Source organism: Pararge aegeria, chromosome 5, assembly GCF_905163445.1.
Source record: "Pararge aegeria chromosome 5, ilParAegt1.1, whole genome shotgun sequence".
NCBI lineage: Eukaryota > Metazoa > Arthropoda > Insecta > Lepidoptera > Nymphalidae > Pararge > Pararge aegeria.
The window spans coordinates 9,328,200-9,354,862 of record NC_053184.1 but is presented as its reverse complement, the minus strand read 5'-3'; the positions used below and the strand labels follow the sequence as shown (position 1 = coordinate 9,354,862).

Below are 26,663 nucleotides of genomic sequence, written 5' to 3'. Positions count from 1 at the left end.
TATTTCATATACATAACAGTGTATACAGCAGGAATCTCCTAATGGACACAGTGATACTCTATTTATGTGTGCAGAAAGGAGTGCTTAAAAACTCGCACTCGCCACCGTCCTTCGGACCCATTACAACAACGTGAAATTAGGCAAATGCAAACATCGCAATAGGTACATAATAAATTAATAACAATGATGTGATTGTTTTTTTTTTTTGTGGAATTGTGGTGTGTGTATGTGTGAGTGTGTGTATGTGCATGTGTGCGTTTGGAAAGTACGTAAAATACGAATCATTCTATGATTTTAAGTAGCTCCTCTGTTTCCTTGTATGTCAAAGTTTTTAACCACGACGTAAGTGTTTGCTTGCATTGATTTCGTGACTTGGAACTAATATTATTATGTATTTTGTTAATTTTATTATATATTCGAGCCCCAAGAACACAACTGTGCCGACTGGCAAAAGCAGTTCGATATTGTTTTACGGCACAAGTGTTCCGTATACTGCGTTTTCGTGGTTTCAATTGTGATTCTGGTAGAATTTCGGCATGCTTCCTTAATGCTATATTAAGGATATATAACTGCCTGACAGTGAGCAACGCACCTTCTTTATATAGAAGATGCGTTGGATGTCGCACTGATTTCTTGTAAATGACTGAGTATAGTCATTGAAAAGGAACCCCCCCAAACCGTTAATCCATATGCAATCTGAGACTGAACCAAAGCAAAATAAGCGGCTTTTAAAACGTCTTCGTCTGCTGTTTTTGTAATTTTTCTGAATATATACATAAGCTTCCTAATTCTTCGAGTGACGAGGTCAACATGCCTGTTCCTACGTAAAAGGTTGTCTACAATGATACCTAAATATTTTATTTCAGGAACCCGTGCTATATTAGAACACTTACAATCTGTTTACTGTTACACTTACAATCAATTGTTTTCTTGTGTACAGTCGTGTATCTTTAATTTAAATGGTTCTGCAGGTTGTGATATTTCCCTAGCCGAAAAAGTTATAAACTTGGTCATTTCTGGGTTTAATGTGAGAAAATGATTTGTTAGCCACCTTTTCGCTACACTTATAGACTTTTCAGCGTTCAAGTGAACCTGGTCACAATTTTTTCCAAATGATTTACACATTGCATGATTTTAGCTTAAGTATGATTATGAATTCACATTACCTTACCTTCTATATATTTTATTACCATTAGTAGATATGGTTATAATAGATAGGTAAGTAGGAATCACTCCTAAGAAATCATTTTATTAAGAATCTCCCCTACGGCTTGGGTTTTACTCATCCTCATGTTTTAGCCCGCCCTCATAAGTAACTGTTTGCTTTTTATTTCTTCTTTCTCGGATATAATAACGTTCAGAGCTTTTTACGGGCCAAAGATGATAAAAGGTTGCACGTTTCTGCCAGTCGTTCGATGGCGTATGGTAACTTTTCACAATTTTATTTTTTAGTGTGTTATATACATATCAAGGTATGCAGTAATCCTACTTTAAGATTTAATGATAGTTAAATTGGTAGGCAAGTAGGTAACTCTCATTTTTAATGGACTGTTAATTGCAAAATAAAAAGACAATAGTTAATCAGATTAACATGGATTTATTTAGTTTATCAAAGGTGTTTCGTGACGGTGCTTCGTACAAATCTACTAATTAACACTGTGTTTACAAACATTACTCAATATTATAAACATAACATAGTTATACCAACAGCAGTAAGGTATTATATAAGTATTACAATAAGCATATAGTTACATTAATTACCCTTTCGACTATTGCTTAGATATTTTCAAATAAAAAAAAAATAGTAAAAAAAAAGAAAACTGCATATAGAACCTACAATTAGCACCACAATACAATCTTACGACTGCATCACAAAACAAAACGACAAACAATTATTCTTTCATGAACACCAATCGATCAATAAATAAGAAATCGTAAATATTATTACAACGAATCATAGAAAAAGTCAAAAATAAATCGATGTTTAAGTAATTTATAAACTACACAGTCGGAATATTAAAACGTGGATTCATAAAATTATTACGTAAGTAATGACTTAGTGTTTAATTTTCAGTGTTAAAGTCATTGCAACTGAGAAAAATTACGACTATTTTAAGCAATTTATACCCTACATTTTATTTACAGAACCTTTTAAACTAGGAATAATCTCATTTATAGTATAAAATATTTACTTATTTCTCAACGCTACCGATGAAAACGCTATAAATGTGCCATAAAGCTATATGGACGCGGTTTATGATTTTATTAAGTTAAATGAGATTCTTATATAAACTATTATATAATTTTATATACCTACATTAATTTGCCGATCATTTCTATAGACCTACATTAAGCAAATAAGTAGCAATAAATCAAATTCAAAATTGGATTCTTTATTATTGCAGGCATCACCAAATATTTTACATTGAAAATTAATCTCATTAACATCATTGGCAACATCGAGAAATATATGTAAATCCGTTAAAACAATCAATTTTAATAATACTTATTAACTATAATAATATAAAAATATAGTATTCTATATTTACAGTGACAAAATCCTTTTAAATTAAAAATAGCCTTAGTCTATTTAGTAGATAATATTAGGCCAAAGCCTAATTGCGAGACCGTTTAAGATGCACCTACTAATTTTAAAGTTTTAGCATTTAAAAGGCAATAAAGGGCGTTTTCGACTCTTGGATCAAGACTTTTCCAATTAAGATACAAATTAAAGATGTGAATTCGTGAAGCGGTAGTCTTTTATTTTGAAATACATCAAATATATCAAGCTTATATATTTAGAAAGGTTATCTTCGCGGATTAATATTAACTAACTATGCGAAGTCTCGAACCAATTCATGATTTAAAATGAGCTTTTTTAGCGAGAATGTAATAAAATTAATAAACAAACCACTCACGTACTTAGGATTAAAAATAATATGATGTTCATTAATGGAAAAAGCCCAGACACCAAGGTGTTCTCCTCTGGGGAGATTTAAAGATGGTAGTTACTATAATGCATACAATTACATACCAGAATTATCCGCACGAAAAAGTCTCGTAAGGATATTGCACTATTTATCACAAGTTCGTTATTCAAGTGTAAAAAATTCAATGCAAAAGCATAATTATAATGTAACACCCCCGATGGGCAAAAATTCACGTAAAATCACTGGGTTGGTCACTAATCACTATCCATATGTGTCACTATGAGCACAGTAGTCTTGTTGCGGTCACAGGAGGGGAACCGGTGGCACCCCGGGGACTAAGGGCTCGGGCACCCCCTGAAGCACCCCTTGGTGGTAGTGATGATGATGCATCATACCGTTCATCATCTGCTGGTGGTGTAACATCGTGGCGTGGTGCAGTTGCGCGTGTTGAAGGGATGCGTGGTCTCCTTTATCTTTCATTACCACTTCTTCACGTTTCTTCACCTGTTTTCGCTCCTTTGCGCGTCGGTTTTGAAACCATATTTTCACCTTTAATACAAAAAATTACATTACAACCTATTTAAATAACATCCGCTTGGCAATCCTCAAGTAAGTGTTACGGGTAAGTAGGAAATTTGGAAATAATATTTCTAATTTTGTTGAACTATTTTGCATCTACCACGCACTACCACATTGATGTGACTCTTTTGAAATATATACCTAACATGAACATTAAACTTGATTTGCTATCATCAGCGAAAACCAGGATTTTTTTAACATGTCTTTAATATTTCTCAAAACCTCACCTATTTCGGTTTTCTATATCCAGTGAGATTTTCTAACTATGTTATAGAGCACAGGTGTATGCGCAAAATCAAGGTTAATCTATTTCGTCACTCTCAGAGTACCTAGTAGTATCGTCCGGAGTTAGTTAGTATAGTCCGATGATTATGGATCTGAAACGTGGTCGCTAACTATGGCCTAATAAGAAGCCTCAGAGTCACTCAGCGGGCGATGGAGTGACTTATGTTGGGACTATCTCTACGTGATCAAATCAGAAATGAGGAGATCCACAGAGTTACCGACATAGCTCAGCAAGCCGCAAAGCTGAAGTGGAAATGCGCGGGGCACATACCTCGGAGAACCGATGGACGTTGGGGTTGCAAGGTGCTGAAATGGCGACCGCGCACATGTAAGCGCGGCGTTGGTCGGCCCCCAACGAGGTGAAAAGACATCAAACAAGTCGCTTGTAGCCGCTGAAAACAAGTCTAGGGCCTTGGAACTCCCTACAAACGACCTATGTCCAGCAGTGGACTTCAATCTGTTGGAGTGATGATGACAGTCCGATGGGATAGCAGCACCGACTAAATCGGAAAGAGATCAAACGCAGGACCGACAGCTTTACGTGCTCTCCAAAAATACAAAAAATCAAATTGAGCATTTTTTAACTCCGTGCCCCGGAGTTGAATCTAAAATGCTCAAATCAAAAGGTTTTTCGTTTAGAAACACACAATACAGGAGCATCAGGAGATGTTAAATTTACAAGAAACAATTTACTACTAATTCCTAGATATTGATTTGCCTGTACATTAAAGTACAGGTTTGCCTGGTTTATGCGAATTATAGGAATTAAGCTTTTATTCATTGTATACCATGGAATTTCGCCAATTAACGCCTATCCAATTTTTCTATCCAATTTTTTTTAAACTAATCATTGTCGGATCAAGTGGATGGCGCACCTGATTGAAAACCATCACATAAACAGAGCTACACTTCACAGGGTTTGCAAGGCGCATGTCCTGTAACATGCCGCCCTGTATCCATCAATCTGAGGCGTAGGTATTAAGCCTCATGTGCCTGAAATTCACCGGCAACTTCTAAGATTTTTTTTTGTTTGACCATGATTTTTTTTTTTTCAGACATTTACCAAGTTCGTTGCTTTAAATCAATTTTGTAACAATGTTGGAACTGGAAACAACCTTGTACCTTTATAAATTAGTTTAATAAACCATTTTTGATATAATTTACATTCTATATTTAAAGGCCATTTAGCTGGCAAAGGGCTAGAGGAATACATGTACTTACAGAGTATTTATTACCTATACGGCTGAACTCACGTGAATTTTCATCGATCATCACACATCGATCGATCGATTAAAACCACATTATGAATTTTAACTAAGACAATATTACAAGCCCAAAAATTGCTGCTTAAAGTTTGATTTTTTTCTCACCTGTCTTTCTGATAGTCCCAGGCTGACGGCCAGTTCAGCTTTCCGACGGATGGTAATGTACCGACTGTAGTGGAACTCCTTCTCCAACTCCAGCCGTTGGTGGTCGCTGTAGACCACTCTGTATTTGTCTTTCGTGCGGGTTTTCCCTACAGTAATAGACAAATTTCAATAAGTATAAAGTTCTTATATAAACAACAACTATACTAAAGAAAAAAAATCATGTGAAACACAATACATTGGATTTAGACGACTCGATATCTAAGTCAGAACAATTTAGCGTACTTTACACTCTTTTAAATATGTAATCCGATCTACATTGGATTTCAGAAATATAACACAGTGATCTAGATCATGATGGTATTCTGGAACAGAGTAAATTGGTCGGGAGGGTTAATTTTGAAATTTCCCGCGTGGACACAGTATATGTGTTGTTTAGTGGCACCAATTAATCGACCAAAGCATCAGTGAATAAACACCTTCTGAGGCAACCGCCAAGCACACACCTATCCAGACCTTATAATTTTTTCCGATGGACATTATTGTCTTCAAGCGCAAGCCTATCTCAGATGGATGAAACCAAACAATACTGAAACTCTTGTTTAAATTACCATTTCGTTTAACTTTGGTTTTCAATGTTACTTGGAAAATGGGCTAAAATACATTTTTCGTTAACTGTTAGTCATTCAAGATCTAACTTTAAAGATCTAATTAAAGAGTAGAGTAACTTTAACACAATCGAAGGCTTATCGATGGGACTATCCATTATTTTACGTTGCATTACCACCTCTGTTTATCTCTTGAAATTAGTAGAGATGGAAACAGCGTTATTATAAGCCGAGCCATTTTTAAATAAAGGTACTTCTACTACGTATCTGTATTTCTACTACGTAAGTTTTCTCATGATGTTAGTATGGTGCATGGAAGGAATAAAAAAAAGGATAAGAGAGTTGTCTAGCTAGTTCGATGATAAGATTCGAGGTCGTGCCGTGTGGTCCCCTAATGATCCTGCAGCTAAACCCGTGTGCGCGGTACCTCTATACTATGCCGCTTGGATTAACCTTATCGAGCCGCGGCTTTCCCCTCTCTATGTAAACATGTTTACCGTCTTATGAGAATACACAATACCTTTATATATATGTACAAGTTTCTGAGAGATCCAGATTACTTAACTGTACATCGATTTGACGGTTTTGTTGATTATCATACTATTGAGATTTTGGTGTTAAAACCTAGATATGGGTTCGGTGCAAACGCTGATGAATAGTAAGTTATACTTATATATTTTTTTAAATAAAATATAGAATATAAAGCAGATTAACATCGAAAGTCCATGACTGACCTTCATTCTATAAATAAAGAGTTATATATTTTAATTCCAATTTCAAATCAAACTGCCTGCGTCGACCATCATGAAAAAAATGTATAATCACATAGCCATCGTCGGCCGGTGAATGTCCACTGCTGGACATAAGGTCCCTTATTATAGATTTAATTAATTCATCGTCCATCGGTTCTTCATGCTACCAGAAATCCCCATAAATACGGGGTACTTTTGAAAAGTTGCAGTATCTATACCGCAACTTTACAAAAGTTCCAAACTTTCTTTAAAATATGAGATCTTCTTATTTGTGATTTGATCACTTTGAGCAACAAAATTATGTGCTTAGAAGTAGAAAGTAACCTCGTATTAACTTTATATCTACTCACTCCGTTTTATCAACACAAATCTTGCCAAATAATGTCATTAGTGGATTAGTCAAATCTACAAAAAGAACAAACTATTTCCTTGCAAAGTTATCAATTTTTTTAATCCAACGAATATATGAATAACTGGTGGGTACCCACCTACTTACCTAAATTCCTACGTATAATGTATTATGAGTTCCTATTTATATATATATTTATCTACCTATAATAGGGACTGTAATAAGATTTAATATGAGAGTTTAAAATGAAATCGTTCATAAAATAATTTATATTCAGTTCATACATTAGTGTTTCACGCAAGCTGTGATTCCGAAAACACGCCATTACACGTAGGTGCAAAACATCATCTACCTCACCGCATACATCAGAATTGGGAAAATCAGGGTTCCTTTTTGAGCTGGTTATTAAGCCGGAAAGGTTGAATTTTTTCACCATTATGTCAAAATGGTAATTTGTTATTTACACTTTTTATCTGTAACGTAGATTTCTCAACAGTAAAATTACTAAGATACGTAGATCTGTTGACATAACACTAAGACAGAGCTGAGGTGTCTGCTTGTATACTCAGAGTGTGTAAATATTCCTTATCGTGGCATTAGGGACTTCATAAATTATGTTTGTCACATGCGAGAGAATGAGTCTAGAAATAGATATATGAAGCGTACGTACCTATAAACATAGTTACGTAAAATCTTTTTATGAAATGAAATTATTTAATAAATAGTTTTCAACTAAAGTTCTTTCTGTTTTCCACAATAGATATACCTAACTACTAAGTAAAGCTTTATGTTTGTTTTTGCAAACATTTCAAACGTTTTTTCGTATAAGATGCTAGTTACCTGAGTATATTAGGGAATCTTCATATCTCTCTAACAACAAAAATGGAAGGCATGTACCATTTGACCTATACATTGATTTGTACTTTTATAAAAGGACTTGCTGATACGTTCTTCATACAAACTTTTACAGCTATTCTACATAATAATAATATACCCCATAAACAGCACCTTGAATCACCCGCCTTCGCTATAACTAAGGGACTTTGGCTCCAAAGAGTCGCAGCATAATGTCAAATACCCTATAGCCTGTCACGAGAAAAGCGATATCAAAATCAAAAAAGGTTTTGTTAATCGGAATCATATTTTATGTATAATTCTAGTTTTTCTAGTTTAGAAAACTACCTCACCTAGGTCACCTAGGTCATAATTAACCAATATCAAGATAACTATGTGTCTACCTATTGAACCTAACCTAGGTAGGTATAAGATACCTATATTATGATAAAAAATGTTCTGCCGACACTTTATGTCACCATATAAAATTTTATTATCAAATAAATAGTAATGATTGCTATATTTTATTCTCTTTATATTTGTACTTTATCGTTAGAATATTTGCCTTACCTATAGGTAATTCTACTTAGGAATAGGTAAAACTAAATCCTGATTTAATTGAAAAATTATCTTTACTGTGTACCTAAACGACTTCCTTAAGTTTTTTACGTAAGAGTTCTAACTAGCCGCATTTAAGGAGCTGTTTTGAGGTATACTAACTACCTAGTTGGATCTTAGCGGAGATCAACCTATTTTTTTGCTATTTAAATAAAAGTTTTTACAAAATAATTGTTTGTTTTTCACGACACAAAAGTTCTAATCGCCGACTGAACTGAAGGTCAAAAGTCAACACTTTGGTGACGTTTCCCCAGTTTGAAAAAGTGTAACAATATTGTGCATATAGATGTAAGGAGATAAACTCTTTAGAGCGCTCGAATGACAGAAAATTATAACTAAAATAAATTTCCTGTTAGAGAAGCAAACAAAGGAGAACTAGTAAGGCAAACAAATATGCTCTATCTATACGCGATGCAGTGTTTGATAGGAGTCGTTAATTTTTATTGTAAACAGTGGCCGGCCAAGGCACCTTGTATAGTCTGCCCTCACACACGTCGGTGTGCTTTGGTAATCTCAGCAGATAGGTAACAATCATTTTAATATACATATTAGAAATTACGTGTTGTCACTTTCGACGAAAATATTTTATTTTTTCACTTTAAGTGGGGTGATATATCCGATTTCGACCCACATGTTTATTTGTTGTTTTAAGTTACTATTTTATATACTGGTTTTTATATTTAATATGATGCGCATGGAAACTTTTCAAAATATTTTAAACTAAACTATTAGTTTGAGTTCGATTTGATTTTATGAAACTGCTAAAGTTAAAGTAACATTGGAAGAAAAATCTATGTTGTCAAAATAACTCTTAAGACTTTTAAATTTAACAAATGAGTTTTCGCATATTAATTCCCAGAACTAAGTCAATTATTGAACTTGTTGTAAAACGTTGCATCTCTACTATGTACCTACCTTTATTTTATATTATAGGTAATACCTAGGTAATTTCAAATATCATGAGACTGGGCTAAAGCAAAGTGTGGCTGCGTTCAATAACAGACTTATACCTACCTAAAATAAATATAAGGATGTTTATTAGAATTAAATCAATAAATTCAGATCAGTTTCATAATGTTTGTACCTTATTTATTAAAAACTGGATAGAGTATATAAACACTTACGATGTACCTAAATTATTTAGTGAGATTTGGCTAATATTTACAAATTATTGAATACCTCAACGTCGAATAGGAAGATGCTAAACCAGTTGCTCACCAATTTGTTAACAGGGTATTTTGAGATTATAGTCTGTCTAATCTCAAAATACCGTTGATCTTTCTAAGAAAATATGTAGTATATTTTTACTGGTTACATAAAAAACCAAAAATAAAAACAGATTAAAAAGGAATCAGACAAAACGAACGAGGAGAACCTACCTTGCCGATGTAAGTAGACTTATAACCTAGCTGCTATACCTTTCTATAACAAGGAATGAACAAATTGTCACAACACACATATTTCTACAATCTGTGACTCTTATAGTGCGCATGCAAGATGAATGCATCTTGCATGTTCCTTTTTTTATTCTAGCTGTTCCCGGGGGTTTCTCCCGCGTTTACTAAGGGTCATAAGACATAACATAATGTTATAAATTATTTTAATTTTACAGTATATGAACCGCGTACTCTTAGACGTAAACTTGACACTCAACCCCAGTTACGCTTATTTTATTTTTTTAACTTATCTTATACTATGCATCAAAATAACATTTATCATGGTTAAAAGGCAAGGCAATTTTTTTTAGTGCAAGGTATAATGTTATGCGAGTATGTCTAATAATGACAATTGGAATGATGTTCATTTTATTTTTAATTATTTTCGAAATTCGTCGTATTCATAAAATTTAGGTATCTGGCTCCGCAGCATTTTTAAAGATAAAATTAAATATTTATATTTTTACTAGCGGACCCCAGTGCCATCTGTCGGGCTGATTTGTGAATCTAAACTATCCAGGGTGCCACCCAAACGCAAGAATTCATTCAAATCGGTCCGGCTGTTTAGGAAGAGTTCAGTGACAAACACCCGCACACAAGAAATATATATAAGATGTACATTGTTTTTACATTTGATTATGATGTGCCATTGCCTCCTGAGAAGCTATGGTTTCCTATCATGAGTTATTTAGATTAAAATATCAAAATTTATGTTTATTACACATGAGACAAATTTTCATCATCTCATAGCTATAAAAAAGCTATAAAATAGAATTTTTTCCTATGTAACTTGCAGTCCCAAATGTGGCTGAAGAGACTTACGAAAGCATCGGTTTTAAGCTATCTATTATAGGTAAGATGACAAAACGAAATATATGAAGTAAAGACTGTTATCGTGGTAGATTTTAAAAGAAAAAAATGAATGTTTGTAGGACGCAAACAGCGCGGGCGGGCGCAGCGGGCGAGGGCGGATAGCACTTTTAGTCAGTTGCTATCATAGACAAATACACCAGATAAACTGGCTCAGAGCGGGGTGTATTTTAACCGCCATAATACAAGTCTTGGTCTAATCACCATACCCAATTGTACGAGTTTATAGAATAACAATATATTGATGTCGATTAGGTATGCAGTCTTACTAGACCTTCCTAGTTTATTTTAGACCACTAAATAATAAATTGCTTCGAGGAAAAATTGCGCTGGAAAAACTCATTAGATATGCAATGGTGTAAAATCTGTTTTACACCATTGCATATCTAATGAGTGCGACTAGATATCTAGTTACTTTCACAGACCTATATTCTATTAACACCAAGCAAGTTAAAATTGACTGCAAGGTAAGTACAAGTTACTATATGTATTTTGATGACCCGATCAAAGCATTATAGTTTGATACAGAAGTTTTGATGTTACGATGTACGAAGACACAAAAAAGGTATAAGTTAATGATTTTTACAGACAAGAAATACTTATTCCCAAGTAGGTACCTAGTGAGAATAAATTATCTAAATTGGAATTTTTTACTTACATTATTTAATAAACAGCAAAAATTATTCGCGGCATCTCTGCAACTATCTAAAATGCAAATCGCACGCAATGTTGCAGGCCAACAGTTATAAATGTTACACAAAATGTTACTTGTAATCAGTTGTAACTTTTCAGCCAATAAAGATCGGTTAAATTTTGATGAGCACGAATGAATAAATTGTGAAATAAAATAGGTCCCAATTGCATTGCAGCCTTATATTTTATAGCAGAATGTTTGTTATTTTTTTCCCATATGGCGATAAAAACAATGATTTAAATTATGTCATTGTTTAGATTCCCCATTGCGCAGTTAGACCATCAGCACTCAGCGTTTTCGTGAAGTGACCTGTAGGTACACGATTATATGTGCAAGGCAACTCTTTAGTAATTAAGTAATTATATATTATACACCTATGTTCGAAGTTATTTATTTGGTAGATCTGCTGCTGTTATGTTGTTCAAACTTAATTAACACTAAATAAACCACCGAAACAATAACAAAAACAATACCTCCACAATACTTTTGAGATTTTATTTGGACGCGTCGGTTCTACCTCAGTTCTCAAACAAGATAAATTTTTTACCAAAAAAAACCATTCTGTAAAAAATTTATTATGTCACCTAAAAAGTAAATAATTTAATGTTAAACTCCAGCTTGATGCACAACTAGCGAAAAAATAGGCAAATGATACAAACTTTGATAGAAAATGTGGGTGTATCTCGATATACTGAATACATCTGCGTAACCTTTTTGAGTGTACCAGCATGATGATATGTTGTGTGATTGCGTAAACAATGCATATTTAGGATGCGATACCAGCGATCGCGGTTGATTGGTTGTCATTATTTGAAGAGTTTCGTTATCTGTCCCGAAACACTTCATCAGATCGATATGAAATTTAAATGGGACCAATTCGGTATAAACCCATTTCGATCAAAAATATGAGTGCATTTCCGTCTATAAATGACAAAGTTATGCCCGACCATACATAAAAAGTAAACCATTTGATTGCCTTTCGGGAGAAAGTTGGAAATATCGGTTAAAAACAATATGGTGTCGAATTAGTAAATAATGAACCCTGCATGAATACACATATCTGATGAAAGGATTACACGTGTTCAGTATCAGTATCGGGTGATTGCTTGTCGAACACGGTGTTGGACGCGATTTGTTAAGGGAAACAATTAATAGACAAGTTATCGGTTACGCTCGATGCTTTGTCGGCCTGCCGAAATCCCCGCTTACATTAATGCGCGATAATCGCGGCTAGCTCGCGATAGCGGCGCCTTTGAGCGTGTTGACTCAACAGTGCGGCATATCGCTAGGTTACCTTCTTATAAGCGTTTGTAATGCGTTTTTGATGGACGAGGGCGCGGCTGCTATCATCTATCACGACGATAAACTGTTTTCAGTCGATTTCGTGATAAGTTTTGAAGTGAGGCTGATCGTGTTTTGATAGAACCAGTTAAGATGTGATTGCAGATGCTGTTATTTGATTGGATTCTATCTTTTTCCGGGCAATGTCGCGTCGGCGCTATGGCTTTTGAGCATGTATGCTCGTTATTAAACGTTTTAAGCATTTATAATTGAGTACGGCGAGGGCGCTTTCACATAACTCGAATATTAACTGTTTTGAGTCGCTTTCATGGATACGTTTTGAAGTGATTCTGCAAGTGCTTTAATTCAATGTATGATGTGATACTGAGCTCTTTGATCGAATTCTATCTACTCTATGGTACTATTGACGAGTAGTGCCTTGGGGCTTACAGCATATCGACTCAACAGAGTACATTCAAGGATTTTTAATGCATTTTTACTCGACGACGGCATCGGTCATTCTTCACGACGCCATACTATTTTAAGTCGATTTCTTGAAAATGTTTAAGTGTTGCTGTTTGAGCTTTGATGAATTTGTCAAATTGCTTTCACAAATTTTTCACTCGAAATCTGATTTATAACACAAATTGTGAAATCGAAATCTGAATTGTAGCACACAGAGTCATCTCAAAAAAGGTTGGCTGCACTTTGATAGGTTGATAGAGCTGGATTGTAACAATATTTAAGTTCTTTCTAATACCTACGTATAGCTATTCTGTCCTATTTTATGTTTCGCATGCAATAGGTATTGTACCCTGTTTCCTTTCTTGTAGCTATTTATAATTTGATTATTTTGTAGTCACCGTAAATACCTTCGAGTCTTAACTCGTTTTCTTGGAGCTTTATTGTAGGTTGGACTTTGGAGACATTGATATTCTTGTTGAGGAAAGGACAGTTCTATTTCCCTACCCAATCCTTCGCAATCACATAGTAAATTCTCCATTCTACAACCTTAAGGTTTGATAAGGTTGGCAGGTGTGAGGGAGGGAGACATTTACACCTACATAACATCCGAGCTACTCCGAAAACTTCCCAAGGGAGAAAAAGCCTAGACGGGGAAAAGCTCGATAGAAGGGCGGGTCGTAAAGCGGCGAGCCGCTAACTTCATGTATAGCTTTACGTCCATTTAGGGCTTTAATCCGACCCGATGGCGCCGAATCGACCGTTAACTTCTACTTAGATCGTGTGTTTATTAGCTTAGCTAAAGGCTTATCGATAACTATTAGGTGTGATATTCAATTAATAAACGTCTTAAAATTGCATTGGTGATGTCCTTAATTAATTCTTTGAAGTATTTTGCCCGTTGTTCATCCAAGGTTGTTGTTTATAATTCCAACTACTGTACTACGTTGTTAATACAAACTTGTTTATCGAGAAATATAATGTTACTTCCGCAACCTGTTACCTACTAATAAACACGCAGATCTATGGAGACCAAAGCTGTAAAAATTACAGCTACCTCCCTCTGTACCTAACTACTAACCAATGAATAGGTAATTATCGTCTACGTCGTTTCAGTCGCTTGTGGTCGTAACTTGGGAATTGTGGTTTGACGATTCGTCACCATTTCTCTCTTATTGTTGCAATTCTAGAATAGGAATATAAATCTTTTATAACACCTAGACACGTGAACCAAGTATTTCAGAGTCAGAGCTTGACCCGTAAAAAATAAACTCGGCTTGAAGTTGTGTTCCTGGAGAATTGATTTACTCCGTAACAGGTTCCACATATCGAGAAAATCAATTATTTTCTTCTCAAACGCATGGTCCATGTCTCCGGAGCGTACAGAAATATGGGGAAATTAGTGCTTATATTCGTCTGATTTCGCAATGTGCATTTTCACGTACGATGTCGCGATAAGTATTACCTACCTACATAAAACCAAGTAAAACTAAAAACAAACTAAATGAATTACCAAACAGCATGGCTACATTGCTGGCGGTTGATAGTTACCAACAATAAATAGACCACAAATTAGAGACAGAAGACAGTATGACGTGCTCCGAGACAAAATAGCTTTTAAACAACGATTAGTTACGAACTGACACAATAACAAACAATAATGGTACCGCACAAAAACCGTTCAAAAATAATTTCAGAGAATGCGTTTCTTTGTAATAATAGTTTGTGAAACGCTCGTCAATTATTAAATCTACTGGGGATATTTTTACACTCAAACAAATTAAATTTTTAACCGTCTAGCCCAAAAATGATGATACTATATTACCCCGGTTTTTCACCTAGCCACGTTTGGTAATATAGGTACCTTGAGGTCGTATCGTGCTGTTATAATATGCCTTCCTCAAACAGGCTATTTCACATAAAAATATATTTTTGAATTGGACGGGTAAAGTTTCTGATACTAGTTCAAACGTAGTTGGAAATTAAAAACTTCAAATAAATCTTCAGCTTTATCATCATCATCATCATCAACAGCCATTGTGCGTCCACTGCTGGTCAGGCCTCTTTCAAGCAGCGCCAACTTCAACAAGTCAGTTTTATAATATTAATCAATTGAGTTAGTAGGTATACAAGATTAAATTAATATTTTAAAATAAAATATTTAAGTATGATTTAAAAAAATAAAATAATGTTCAACAATCATTAGGTACATGCTGAACATTGCCGGTCAATCTCTTTTTTGCATTAACTCGATGAGCGGTAGCTCACCATGAAAGACTCCCTGATGCGCAACCACCGCAGACAAACACAAACTTTCAACACTCTATTACAATTTCTATTCAAGCTGTGATAAATAGTTTGAAATGTTTGGAGAGGAGGCGTTCACGTCTACACTTCCGTTTCAGTGACCATTTCGATACAATCTCCCGCCGTCAGAGTCCTTGGGTGGGATTGGTGAATGAATATCGACAAATGGGGAATTATTTCCACGAACGATGCCGCGTTTGTGCAAACAAAATGAGATAAATAGTGACAGGAAGGTTCGTTTTGTACATAAAGACGACTATGCGTTCATTGTGAACACGGTTATAGTAGATCCCTTACACAAAGATACTGATAAACATGTCACTTATTGATATACGGTAATGCATTGTGTTTTGTAGAGGTATTGAATAGCGCAGTCTCGTAATGACGAGCTAGATAAAATGTGATTAGTTAGGCGTTGATCAAACATAGATAAAAGCTTTAACTGAAAAATTACGCAAAACCTATCAGGATGATGTATTCAAACGCGTTTAGATAGTAGAGCAGGCCAATTGCTTACAGGGTAAATATTAAATAAAGTCCTTTAAATATTTACATTTTCAAAATACAATGCCGCGTCATCATCGCTTTTAAAAAAAAAAATCTTCTTAATTAAGAAAACAGTAACAATTAGTATATTAAGCATGGCCTAAAGCTGTCGCCTGTTAATAATTTACAGGCTTCATAAAAAAATCGAATATGCTCTCATACGGATAGATAGTTACAAGCAGAGTAAAACAATCTATTTTAAATCAACGACAATATTTATAACCCTAATTAAATCCCATTTTCTCTGCTACAGTACCTAACATTCAAAAGCATAGTTACACAATTGGACTTTAGTTACAAAGACCGTTCACTAAATAAAGACAATAGCTAAGTACAATTACAATTGAGTGCGGCAAAGTTGGCAAAGATTTAACTTTTTAGTCCCCGGGGCGCCGTTGGCGATGATTGTCGCCGGGAGCTGCCCTATCCCAGGCCCCGGGACTGCGGGATTAATTGCTCTCACCATGCATCCACTCCCTCGGCTCCCGTTAAAGCGGAACATTCCAGTAAGCGCAAAATAACATCTAAGTAATGTTATGCCCGATGATAATTGCCTCTGACAATGGCTCTAGCGGGGCACCAACCAGGCGCAACGAAATGGTTTTGCTCTTTAGACAAGGATGTTGTTTTAATAAAAAGCGGTAGAGATTTTTCTAGAGCTACCAGAACTGCTGTATCCATACGAATATCATTTTGTTTGTTACCTATATTCTTCACTACTGCACCGATCTTAGATAGATAGATAGGTAGATAGATAAAGTCTTTAGTGCACAAATTAAAAGCGAAACCGAGAAATAACAAAACAGTAAAAAAATATATATCCCTTTAACCCGATCTTAATGAAATTTTATAGATCCTGGATCGGTATTCAGGATAAATGTACCCTATTTCCGTAAATAGGGTAGATACAATTAATATAGGAAAAACACCCGGTAAGGGTTCATGCGGGATATTTAACAATTACCTTTTACTTATTAAGTCAAGATCGAATAATTAGCAGCAGGCCTGTTGAACTGCCCAAGATAACACAAAAATTAAATTCGCTTATGTTTAACATTAGTAGTCTAAGCATCAAGGCAGGTGTCTAGTGACGGATTTTGAGTTTGACACCTAAAATTGCAAGTAGAGGGCCACCGAAGCAAGCCTTCAGCTTACCCTTTACGCTAAACAAATTATTGTAGTTCTAGAAACGAAAATACTGTGGGATCGGAGTGGGCCTCATTGAACGCATACTAGTTAACAAAATACTAACAAATACTGGGTGGGTACAAGCGACTGAGTACAAAAAAAAATTCAAATACATTCCCAAACAAACATGCAATTAGCAATTGCCACTAGCAAAAATAGTAATGATATACCTAATGTATTTTGAAATTTTACTAAAGGTAAGTATCCATTTTAGTTTTAGTTTGCAATTATTACATTAAATAATAAACTTATGTTCAACAGCTACTGCGTAGGTAAGGTATATCTAAATAATTGCAAATTGAAATATTATTATTGAAATAATTGAAATATTATGTTTAAGCATAGCCTCAAAGGTATTATTGCTGACGGACGATGGTATTACTAGTTACTACCGTCTACTGCGATCACCAACCAGTCTTCTTCTTCTTCTTCTTTTTGGTTTATTGATCTGCGCGCTGAGCGATTGAACCATTATCAAGAACCAGTCTTCAAAAAGTGGCAATTATGGGCAAATCCTCACATTCATCAAGTCCGACAACAGTGGACTTGACTATTGATGATAAAGACGTTATTGCTGCATGTAAACTAATATATTTTCGGGATTTCCCATGAGGCGCATTTAAGCTTTAAAATTGCAACAAAAGTAGAAAAAAAAAAAATACAAATTTAACTTATGTATCGAATTCAATTCTAATTGTCTGATCATGTAAACCTTGTGTTAGATAAAATTGTAATTTGATTTTTTAGTTATTTGACCTCGATTATAAAGATTGTTTTTAGATATAGTTTTATTTAAAGGCATAGGTAGGGTAAGTAAGAAGTTACTTACCTAGCCCTACCTATCCTATTGGTGAAGTAGGTTGAGGGTCTTGCTGCATAAAAAGTTTATCTATTTGAGTTCAAATAAAGAACCCAAATACGATAGAACCTACAGTAGATATCGTCTATCTACGGGTTCTTTGAGTATTCAGGTACACTTAACATTTTTTTATTGATATTCGAGCAAAATTACCAAAATAGGCGCAGGTAGTTAGTTTCCTTATTAGGTATAGGCTAGGCCAGGGCTTTTTAACCTGGGCGCCAGCAAGGAGCTCCTTCCGTAGTAACTAAAAAAAAAAGGAGCGGTGTGACCGGCTTGTCCCACACGTTTTGTTCCCACACAAAATTGTCTGGAAATCCCAAAGCTCTGCCGTCCTATTTAAGTTTTAATGACAAACAGCATCTGTTGACGTAGACACTAATATACTAAACACACTACAAATGCCGCCAAAGATCTCCATGACAGCCATCTTGGAACACCTAGCAACCTCAGCGCGGTCGACAGCATCGTCCGCAACGGGGTCCACAGGGGCGGTCCACACGGTCCACACATTCTGGATTAATAGTAGGCTTTGTGGTATAAAAGAGACGCAGAATAAGTTAATATTGTACGGTAATAATCATACGGTATATTGCAAAATAAGCCTAATAGATTTTTTTGAGCTTTTTTTCTGCTGCTCTTAGAGGATTTCATTGTACCTACACAATCAAATCCTCCAAGTGATGCTTTCATCCTATTGTTGGGTGTTTGTTTTATTATTTTCATAAAGAGGATGTTTTGTTGCTACGCTTACTTGGTGGCTAGATTGCGGCTTGTAATACACAAGCTATATTTATTATATATATATCGTACTATATTTATTTATATATTTATTATTATTTAACTCCTTATTTGTACACCACTATGAAGTTAGGAAAATAAAAGAACAATAGAAATGCAAACACAGAAGTAGAATACAAAAGGCGGCCTCTTATCGCTTAGTAGCGATCTTTGCCAGGCAACCTTTGGATTAGGACAAGTTGAGCGAGAGCGGACAGGTGGTGTCAAATTATTATAAACCTACATTCAAATAACTTAATACAAATAGGTACATTAAAAAAAATCACAAATAAGCAAGGTTAGGGCACGGCGCGGTGCCGTGACTTTATTAACTTTTAGTGTGCTACTGGCTCAATAAGGTTGGGAACCCCTGGGCTAGGCACTAGAACTTTTTATTACTAGTTCTTTACCATCATTAATTAGTAGGTAAGTATCTATATTTGCTCAATTTAGATTTTTGATATTTATATATTTCTACCTACTAATAATTGAGCTAAGCTCCAGAACTACTTGTCGTGTTTACAAGATCGTTTTTACATTTGATCGCCCATTTATTGATGATGTTTAGGCTTTGTAACATCACGCTAAGACCCTCAGCAGTCCATTAACGGGTGGGCGATGCGAAGCGGTTGGTCATACAATTAAAGTTTGTATGGAAAAAATTAACTTAATCGCAGATGATGTCAAATGGAACTGAAACTATTATGTTGTGTCGAAGTATTATTTTATTTTCAAATGAATTAGTAATATTATTAATTCATATCGCATTGATAACTCTTGCAAGAGTTATTTAATTGTTACCAGTGAAAATAACAAACAGAACCATACATTCCAAACAATCAATATTATATGTAATAAACAGTAAAGGACCCAACACACTTCCTTGAGGCACATCGGTATTCGGTAGATATTATAACTATTACCTACCACTTTTGTAGTGTCAAATAAGATGTTAATTTCATCGTACCATTTTAATGCCCTATGTCTATTTGGTACCGATCCATTTTATTGAGCTGATAGTGAGGTTACAAACCATATTAAATCAATATTTTGACATGTCAGCAAAAACATTTTATTTATAAGAACTACATTTAATGGCTAGGAGGTCCCCATTTTTTGTGAATTAGAGTTTAAATACAGGACACACGTATTTAGCTATTAAAAATGTACGTTTCTTATGGAGAGTTTTTTCAGCTTGTTTCTTTAAAACTCTAAATATACGGTTAAAAAAATCGCATAAAAAGTACCTACCTACTAGTTTTATAAGGGAGGAAATATTTGTCTGTTGATAATTCTTTCATCACTAGAAAGTTAATATAAATAAAATAAAAAAAGATTTCAGAAATAATAAAATTTCAGCCTGAAATATATTTTTGTAAATCGAATCAGAAAGGGGTGACAGCCAGTGGGTGGGAGCTCAACTTTACTTTCGGGGTCCGAGTTCGAATCCCAGCACGCCTTTAATGTTCTAAGTAGGTACCTGGTCAGGCAATCTCTGACAAAAATTTAATTAAAAAGGTACATTCACGCTTTATAACTTTTGTTGTAAATTTTGTTATGTGGTTGGTCCGCACACATTAGGTATGAAAGAACTATCAACGCAGATTAACTATAGGTATGAAGGTAGGAATTAAGGTATTGTTGTTAAATAATTTATGTACCTAACATAGTAGGTACCTAAATGTATGTTTGTATCTACCTAGGTATTAAATATTTTTTTGTTATCAAAGACAATTACAATTTACAAAGGAGACCACTTCAAGTAAAGTATAATACAAGTACGTGCCTAATACCTAGATGTTATCTTCTAGTCGTCAATATCCTTTTAAACCTGAATAATCTTTGTTTTATCGAATAAAAAGAATTAGGGTTTTGATATAAAATGATCCACCTACACTTAACCTACCTATGTAACAACTACGTGAAAATATAATTTTGTACTTATTGATTAAGTTTATTTGACAATTTATGAATATTTAATTATTTAAAAAAAATCATCAAGTAATTGGAGATTTACCTAGATTTACGTATTCGCATTGTACAAAGCTTTAGTTTAGTAGCTAGATATTTACATGTACCTAACGTGCAGTTGCTCGCAATTTCGTCAGCGTTTATTTTGGTTATTTTTTTAATCCCGCAGGAACTCTTTATACTTTCCCGGGATACGCCATAGCCTGCCAGGTTCTAAACAATAACTTTGCAAAATTTCCCCAATATAAAATAAGCGTTCAAACTATCTAGGTACGTAGGAAGTACCTAACAAATGCTACTTTTTAATCGCCGTGGGTAACTTTGGCCACTAGCTTTTCTGGGATAAATATATGGCCATCCTTGTGCCATCTCCAGGATGCAAGCTACATACCTATTGTGCTATTCATCATATCAATATTTCATCTAGATCGATTCAACGGTTGAGCTGAACAACATACTTTCGTAAGTATTTATAATATTATTACCCTTTGATATCCTGACACCTGTACCCAGTTACAACTTATATCTCCCGCGGGGAAGGTAGGTACACCTAACAGCTCATCGTCTAATTAATATTTGAACCGCTAAGTCGCTTAGCCCGTAAACATATCGGCCTTGTAACTAAACCATATAAAACCACAATCGATCTAAATTCAACTATCTACAACACCGAACACGACACAAGCTTACAGTATTAAACACAAAGATCAATCTTTATTTAATCCATTGTTAGTAGGAATGTAACATGCCGATATATATTTCAATTGAAAAAAAAATTGACTCAATTACCTACCTATTTCTAATTAATTTTAATTAAACAGATAGGTATTAGGTATTATGATTATGTTTATACACCGTAATCTTAATAAATCTGCTGTTCAACCTATATTGTCTGAGACTGGATCCAATGGGAAATTGGAGTATAGACGGGCCGTGCCATAGATAGGGGAGAAGGGGGAAAGTGTCAACACATAAGAAAGATAATGGGATAATATTGTGTTCGACCGGAACAGCGAATGCCAGACCACAAGAAAAGGAACAAAACAGTAAATAAGTATATACAATACATTAACTGTCTTTTCTTTATTTTTCGGAACATGCATGTTGCCTCGTGTCCGTGTATTGATCAGGTAGATAATAAGTAGATACAGTAGATAGTAAGGTAAATATAAATCTTTCGAGAGGGTAGGTATTTAACAAATCTACTAACACTATTTCATGGAATTGTGTCATTATCCATTATTAGAATATAGTTCGATATTTATAAAAACTATGGTGTCTAAATTTGATGTTATAACCAGTTTACTAATCAATTGGATCACAACCAACTCGACACCGCGCCGCTCAAATGATGTATAGGTAGGTACTTTAAGTTGAAAATTAGAACTGTTTTACGAAAACACGGGTTTTGCTGAAAATTTTGGTAATTTTAGTTTATCTATGGTAGGGTGCAATTTACATTGATCGGCAGCGGCGTGCATAGAGGGTATGCACAGGGTATGTAGATGATACTTAGTAAGTAAGTAAGTTTAAGACTTAGGCTACTAAAATTGAAATGGGCTGGTCACGTTTGTAGAATGAATGACTCAAAGAGGGCTAAACGACTAACTGAATGGATATCTAGAGGCAGAAAAGGAAAAAAGGTCGGCAAAATAAAATTGGCACAGATTGTATGACTAATTACCTACAGGGATTGCGATCTATGGAAAAACTTGGGGAAGCCTTCGCCAATGAGGCGACTTCTACCTTGACATGATATCTTCTAAATTAATAAAAGTATTATCATATTAATTCAAAATTAGTAACGATTAAAAAAAAATGTTATATCAGAAAAATGTTATATCAGGAAAATATATTAACGTAATATTTGGTGGTAGAATGAAGGCTTTTTATTTTACTTTATACGAAAAAGACCTAAGAGTACCTGAGACTTTAAAGTACCTAATATACATGTAGTACATCTAGTAGTCCAGTTTTCGCCTACCTTCTTAACTATTGTAAATTTATTGTTTTAGGTAAAATATTGGTAGATGTAACCAATATTTTCCATTAGGTAGATGCGCATAGGTACACTGCCTTGTTAGTCATTTATAACCAAATCAAATAAATTTTATGCAACAAAACAATTAATTTGGAAACAAAGCAATCTCCACCGCGGAGTAGGTATCTATCTACCTACAAAGGCCGAAAAATTGCAATTGGTCTCGCATTCGCACAGCTCGTCTCGTCTGGTCGATCGACCTTCCTCAAGCCAGCCGCGTCTGAATCATCGAGGCGAATCAATAGGTACCTATACCTCTTATAATTACTTAGCAACCTTTCTACCAATGGTTCAATGGTATTACACTGAGTGGTGAGCAGCTCATATATGCATAAACGCACTGATTACCATAATCATAATAAATAGTGTAATATATAATAATAAATACCATATAATAAATAATGACAATAGTGTGCTTCAATTGTCATGAACAGTAATCTGATCAGAGCAGTTTTGTGGACATTTATGACGTAATTTTAATAAAGATATGCCGTTTTATTAAATTAAATACCTATTTGAAATAAAGAATCGAATATGCGATAAACTATTAATTGTAAGCCTAAAATATCAATTTTTATTCATTCTCAAAATAAAATCTAGACTATCGAGACTGATGACATTTATGCTATTTGACATGGGTATTTATTTTTTGCGACGGTTGTTGATAGGAACGTAAAACAGTAGGTATTTGCTACACGTTTACGTGCAGAAGAAAAGGACAGTCTATACAATTTTAAACCTCACAAGCCCTATCGAATTTTAACCGCACATGCCGATTACTGCTTACACAAGAGGCTGCATTAAACGTCTGAGTCGAAAAAGATGCGAAATAAACCAGAGAGTGTAATGGTCAATACACACGAGTTTCATACGTCGCTTTACAACACACTTACAAACAATAAAAAACAGACTTATTTTTCAAATAGGAAATACCTAGCTAAGAATAATTGCTAATTTCCCACTGTATTTTTTATCGTAATCAAGGAGAATATAAATTGAATGCTTATTGAATATAAATTTATTCAAGAAAATGTGTAGATATCTTAAGAGTACGTGTAACCTCAAAATATCTAGAAACCTGCCTTAGTATAGGCACCACTAAATGTTGTTAAGATTTCGCCCACCTTACGCACTAGCGGATAGGACCTAGGTATATATTTGTATACATCGTGTAAACTAGTTTGTACTGTATTTTTATGTGGTGTACAATAAAAGTGTATTTATAAATACACTATAAAGTATCGGATTGTGAGAAGTATTTAATATACATCAGTGTGCTACGTATGTACCTACCTTGAAGAACCACTCTTGTATATTATTAAGAACATAATGTGTAGGTAGATAACTAACCTAGCTATCCTTTATAATTTCCCGTGGATGAATAACAGTTTAGTAATTATATTCTCAGTTATTTCAAGACAAACTCAGGTTTGCAGTACATGCTTAAATGAGGTAGATTAGGTGTATCGTAATTTAGAGGAGAGCGGTGTAGATTGGGGCACCCGAAAAAACTTAGGTAGATTTAGGAACTAAATTATCGGCTTATATTGATACACCTACGCATATAGTTACATAATATAGACAAACTCAGGTTTGCAGTTCATGCTTAAATAAGGTAGATTAGGCGTATCGTAATTTAGAGGAGAGCGGGGTAGATTGGAGCTCCCGAAAAAACATAGGTAGATTTAGGAACTAAATTATCGGCTAATATTGATACACCTCCTACGCATATAGTTACATAATATAGGTAGAAAGCTCTAGTCTCTACAAAGTTATCTACTACCGATATTTCATGGAACTTGGCGACATCCAAAGATAAATGAAACCGGTCGTAGATACCTACCTACCTTCCAGCAGACTTGTCTTTCCAAAATAAAGTGTCGTAGGTAGTATACCTGCATAGGTACATGTTTACATTATAGCTTCCTACCTATTTAACAACCAGTGTATCCTGCATTGTACCTACCTACGTAAACTGTACAAGTAATTTGTGGTGGGTAGGTATGCACACAAAAGCTATAAAATAACAGTAGGTTGATACAAATTAAGCAATTCTTATTCATTATATAGTCTATGCATACCTGTGTACATATTTTTCCTACTTATACTATCGTTTATTTAGGGTTTATACATAATATATGTCCCTTACTTTATTACCACCTACCTTCCCATTAAGATAGGAACATGTTAGTAGAAGAAATAGTACTTAGTTAGATACTTACAAATTTTAAGATGATAAAAAATTTGTAAGTCTACATAATAGATTACAACATGATCTTTTTATTATTATTAATAATAATTAGTTTTAAGTGACTAGGAATTAAGTATAAAATTAAAACCTGGATTAGGCTGCGACTGATAGCTTGGTTTCTTCATCCATTCATAAGGAGAGCGCGGCGGTGCCGGCGGCTGCGACGGCCTCGATCCAGGAGAGCCTTCTCCTGGACTGGCCAGGTCTCCACGTGCGGGGGATGGCATTTCACCTACATCTCTTTCCCCTGGCTCCCGCTTGAAATGGTGAGGATCCGAAGGCCATTCTCCTCCCGCCGGCGCGCTATTCCAAGCGCACCACTGCTGCTCTTCGAAGTTCTGATGCTGCCAGCCATACCACCCCCCCGCCCCGTATTGACCGCCCTTGCCCTGGTACATGGCGAGCGGGTTAACGTAATTCACCATGCTTTGATCACCGTCCAAGCATCGCACACACACTCGCAGTCACAACACTACCGTGTTCCGGGCCTTGTAACGTGTAACACACAACACGGGATCTGACTCGACTGAGCCTACACTGGGTCGGACTCGGACGGATTACGCGGGAGGGGGGAGGGGCGGAGGGCGGTCTCAGCTCAACCAATAGGACGCAGGGAGCGCCAGCCCACCCTGATATAAACTCAGCGCCGCGCCCTACGATATCGTTTAATTTGCCTAATTAAAACAAAAATAATGGACATAGCAGTAATGAAGTCGGACTAAACACGACTAAAGTATTTTTATTTCTTATTAAGTATGAACTTTAGAAGTGACTATTGTTAATATGCATTTGACAGCTTTATGCATAGGTAGGTACATATTTATTATAAAACTAAATATTTATTATAAAAGTATAATAAATATTTAGTTATTGATATCTCCTACTCAACGTATCTTCTCAATAAAAAATGTGTATACCTCTCTCATTTTTAGAAAATGTATTAGGTCCTCCTATGAACTAGCAAGTAAAAGTGAAGAAACACTAGAACTCGAAGTATCTTCCTACATACCAATAAGTATGATAAACCCGAGCCACTTGTAACGTTTACCTTTAGCATTTAATTCTGAAGTATGGCAATAGAGAAATTAGATACCTACCCAATGACACTCTTATTTTTGGATGAAAATTATCATTATCTAGATATACCTAAGGCTAAAATACATAAAGTAGATTGAGGAGTTTGTAGTATAAAAAAATTACAATCATACATATCATACTTGTTATGCTAAAGTACGTAATATTGTAAACAATTACCTATTACTACGATACAATTAGGTAACCAATGATTTTATTGCTGTTTCCTTATCTATTTGCGTTGTTATTCTGGATTAGATTGGTTACATAGTGTTTTATGTATTAAAATGATGGTTGAATTCAAAATAACAATGTTTACTAGTGTTTTTACCCACACTTGAAGTAATTATCAATTTTATGCATTTTAGATTAAAAAATTAACATGGCATATTTTTAATTTTTTTATTGCAGTATTTTGGGTAAAAATTCCTAGGGCCTAACCGAATTTTATAAGTAGGTAGATAAGTATCATTTCAAATATAATAACTACTGAACTATAAACCATTGACTCAGTAATTTTGTTACCCGGTCTCCTCTACCTGCCTTAATACACAACAGTAGGTACTTTTTTTTGAATTTTT

The 26,663-nt window shown here is 34.8% G+C and overlaps 1 protein-coding gene across 2 annotated transcripts; it reads right to left on the bottom strand.

The window, feature by feature from the left end:
- Window positions 1–1,577: 1,577 nt before the first annotated feature.
- On the bottom strand, window positions 1,578–25,517 carry LOC120624090 (homeobox protein CDX-1). 2 transcript variants are annotated; one of them, XM_039890433.1, is made up of 3 exons: window positions 25,097–25,517; window positions 5,165–5,313; window positions 1,578–3,479 (listed from the first exon to the last, which is right to left on the bottom strand). In XM_039890433.1, exons 1-3 carry the CDS (start codon window positions 25,431–25,433, stop codon window positions 3,234–3,236), a joined length of 732 nt encoding a protein of 243 aa, XP_039746367.1. In that variant the 5' UTR covers window positions 25,434–25,517; the 3' UTR covers window positions 1,578–3,233. The 2 variants fall into 2 exon arrangements, with proteins under 2 accessions (XP_039746367.1, XP_039746368.1); XM_039890434.1 differs by having other exon boundaries at window positions 5,165–5,310.
- Window positions 25,518–26,663: the final 1,146 nt, after the last annotated feature.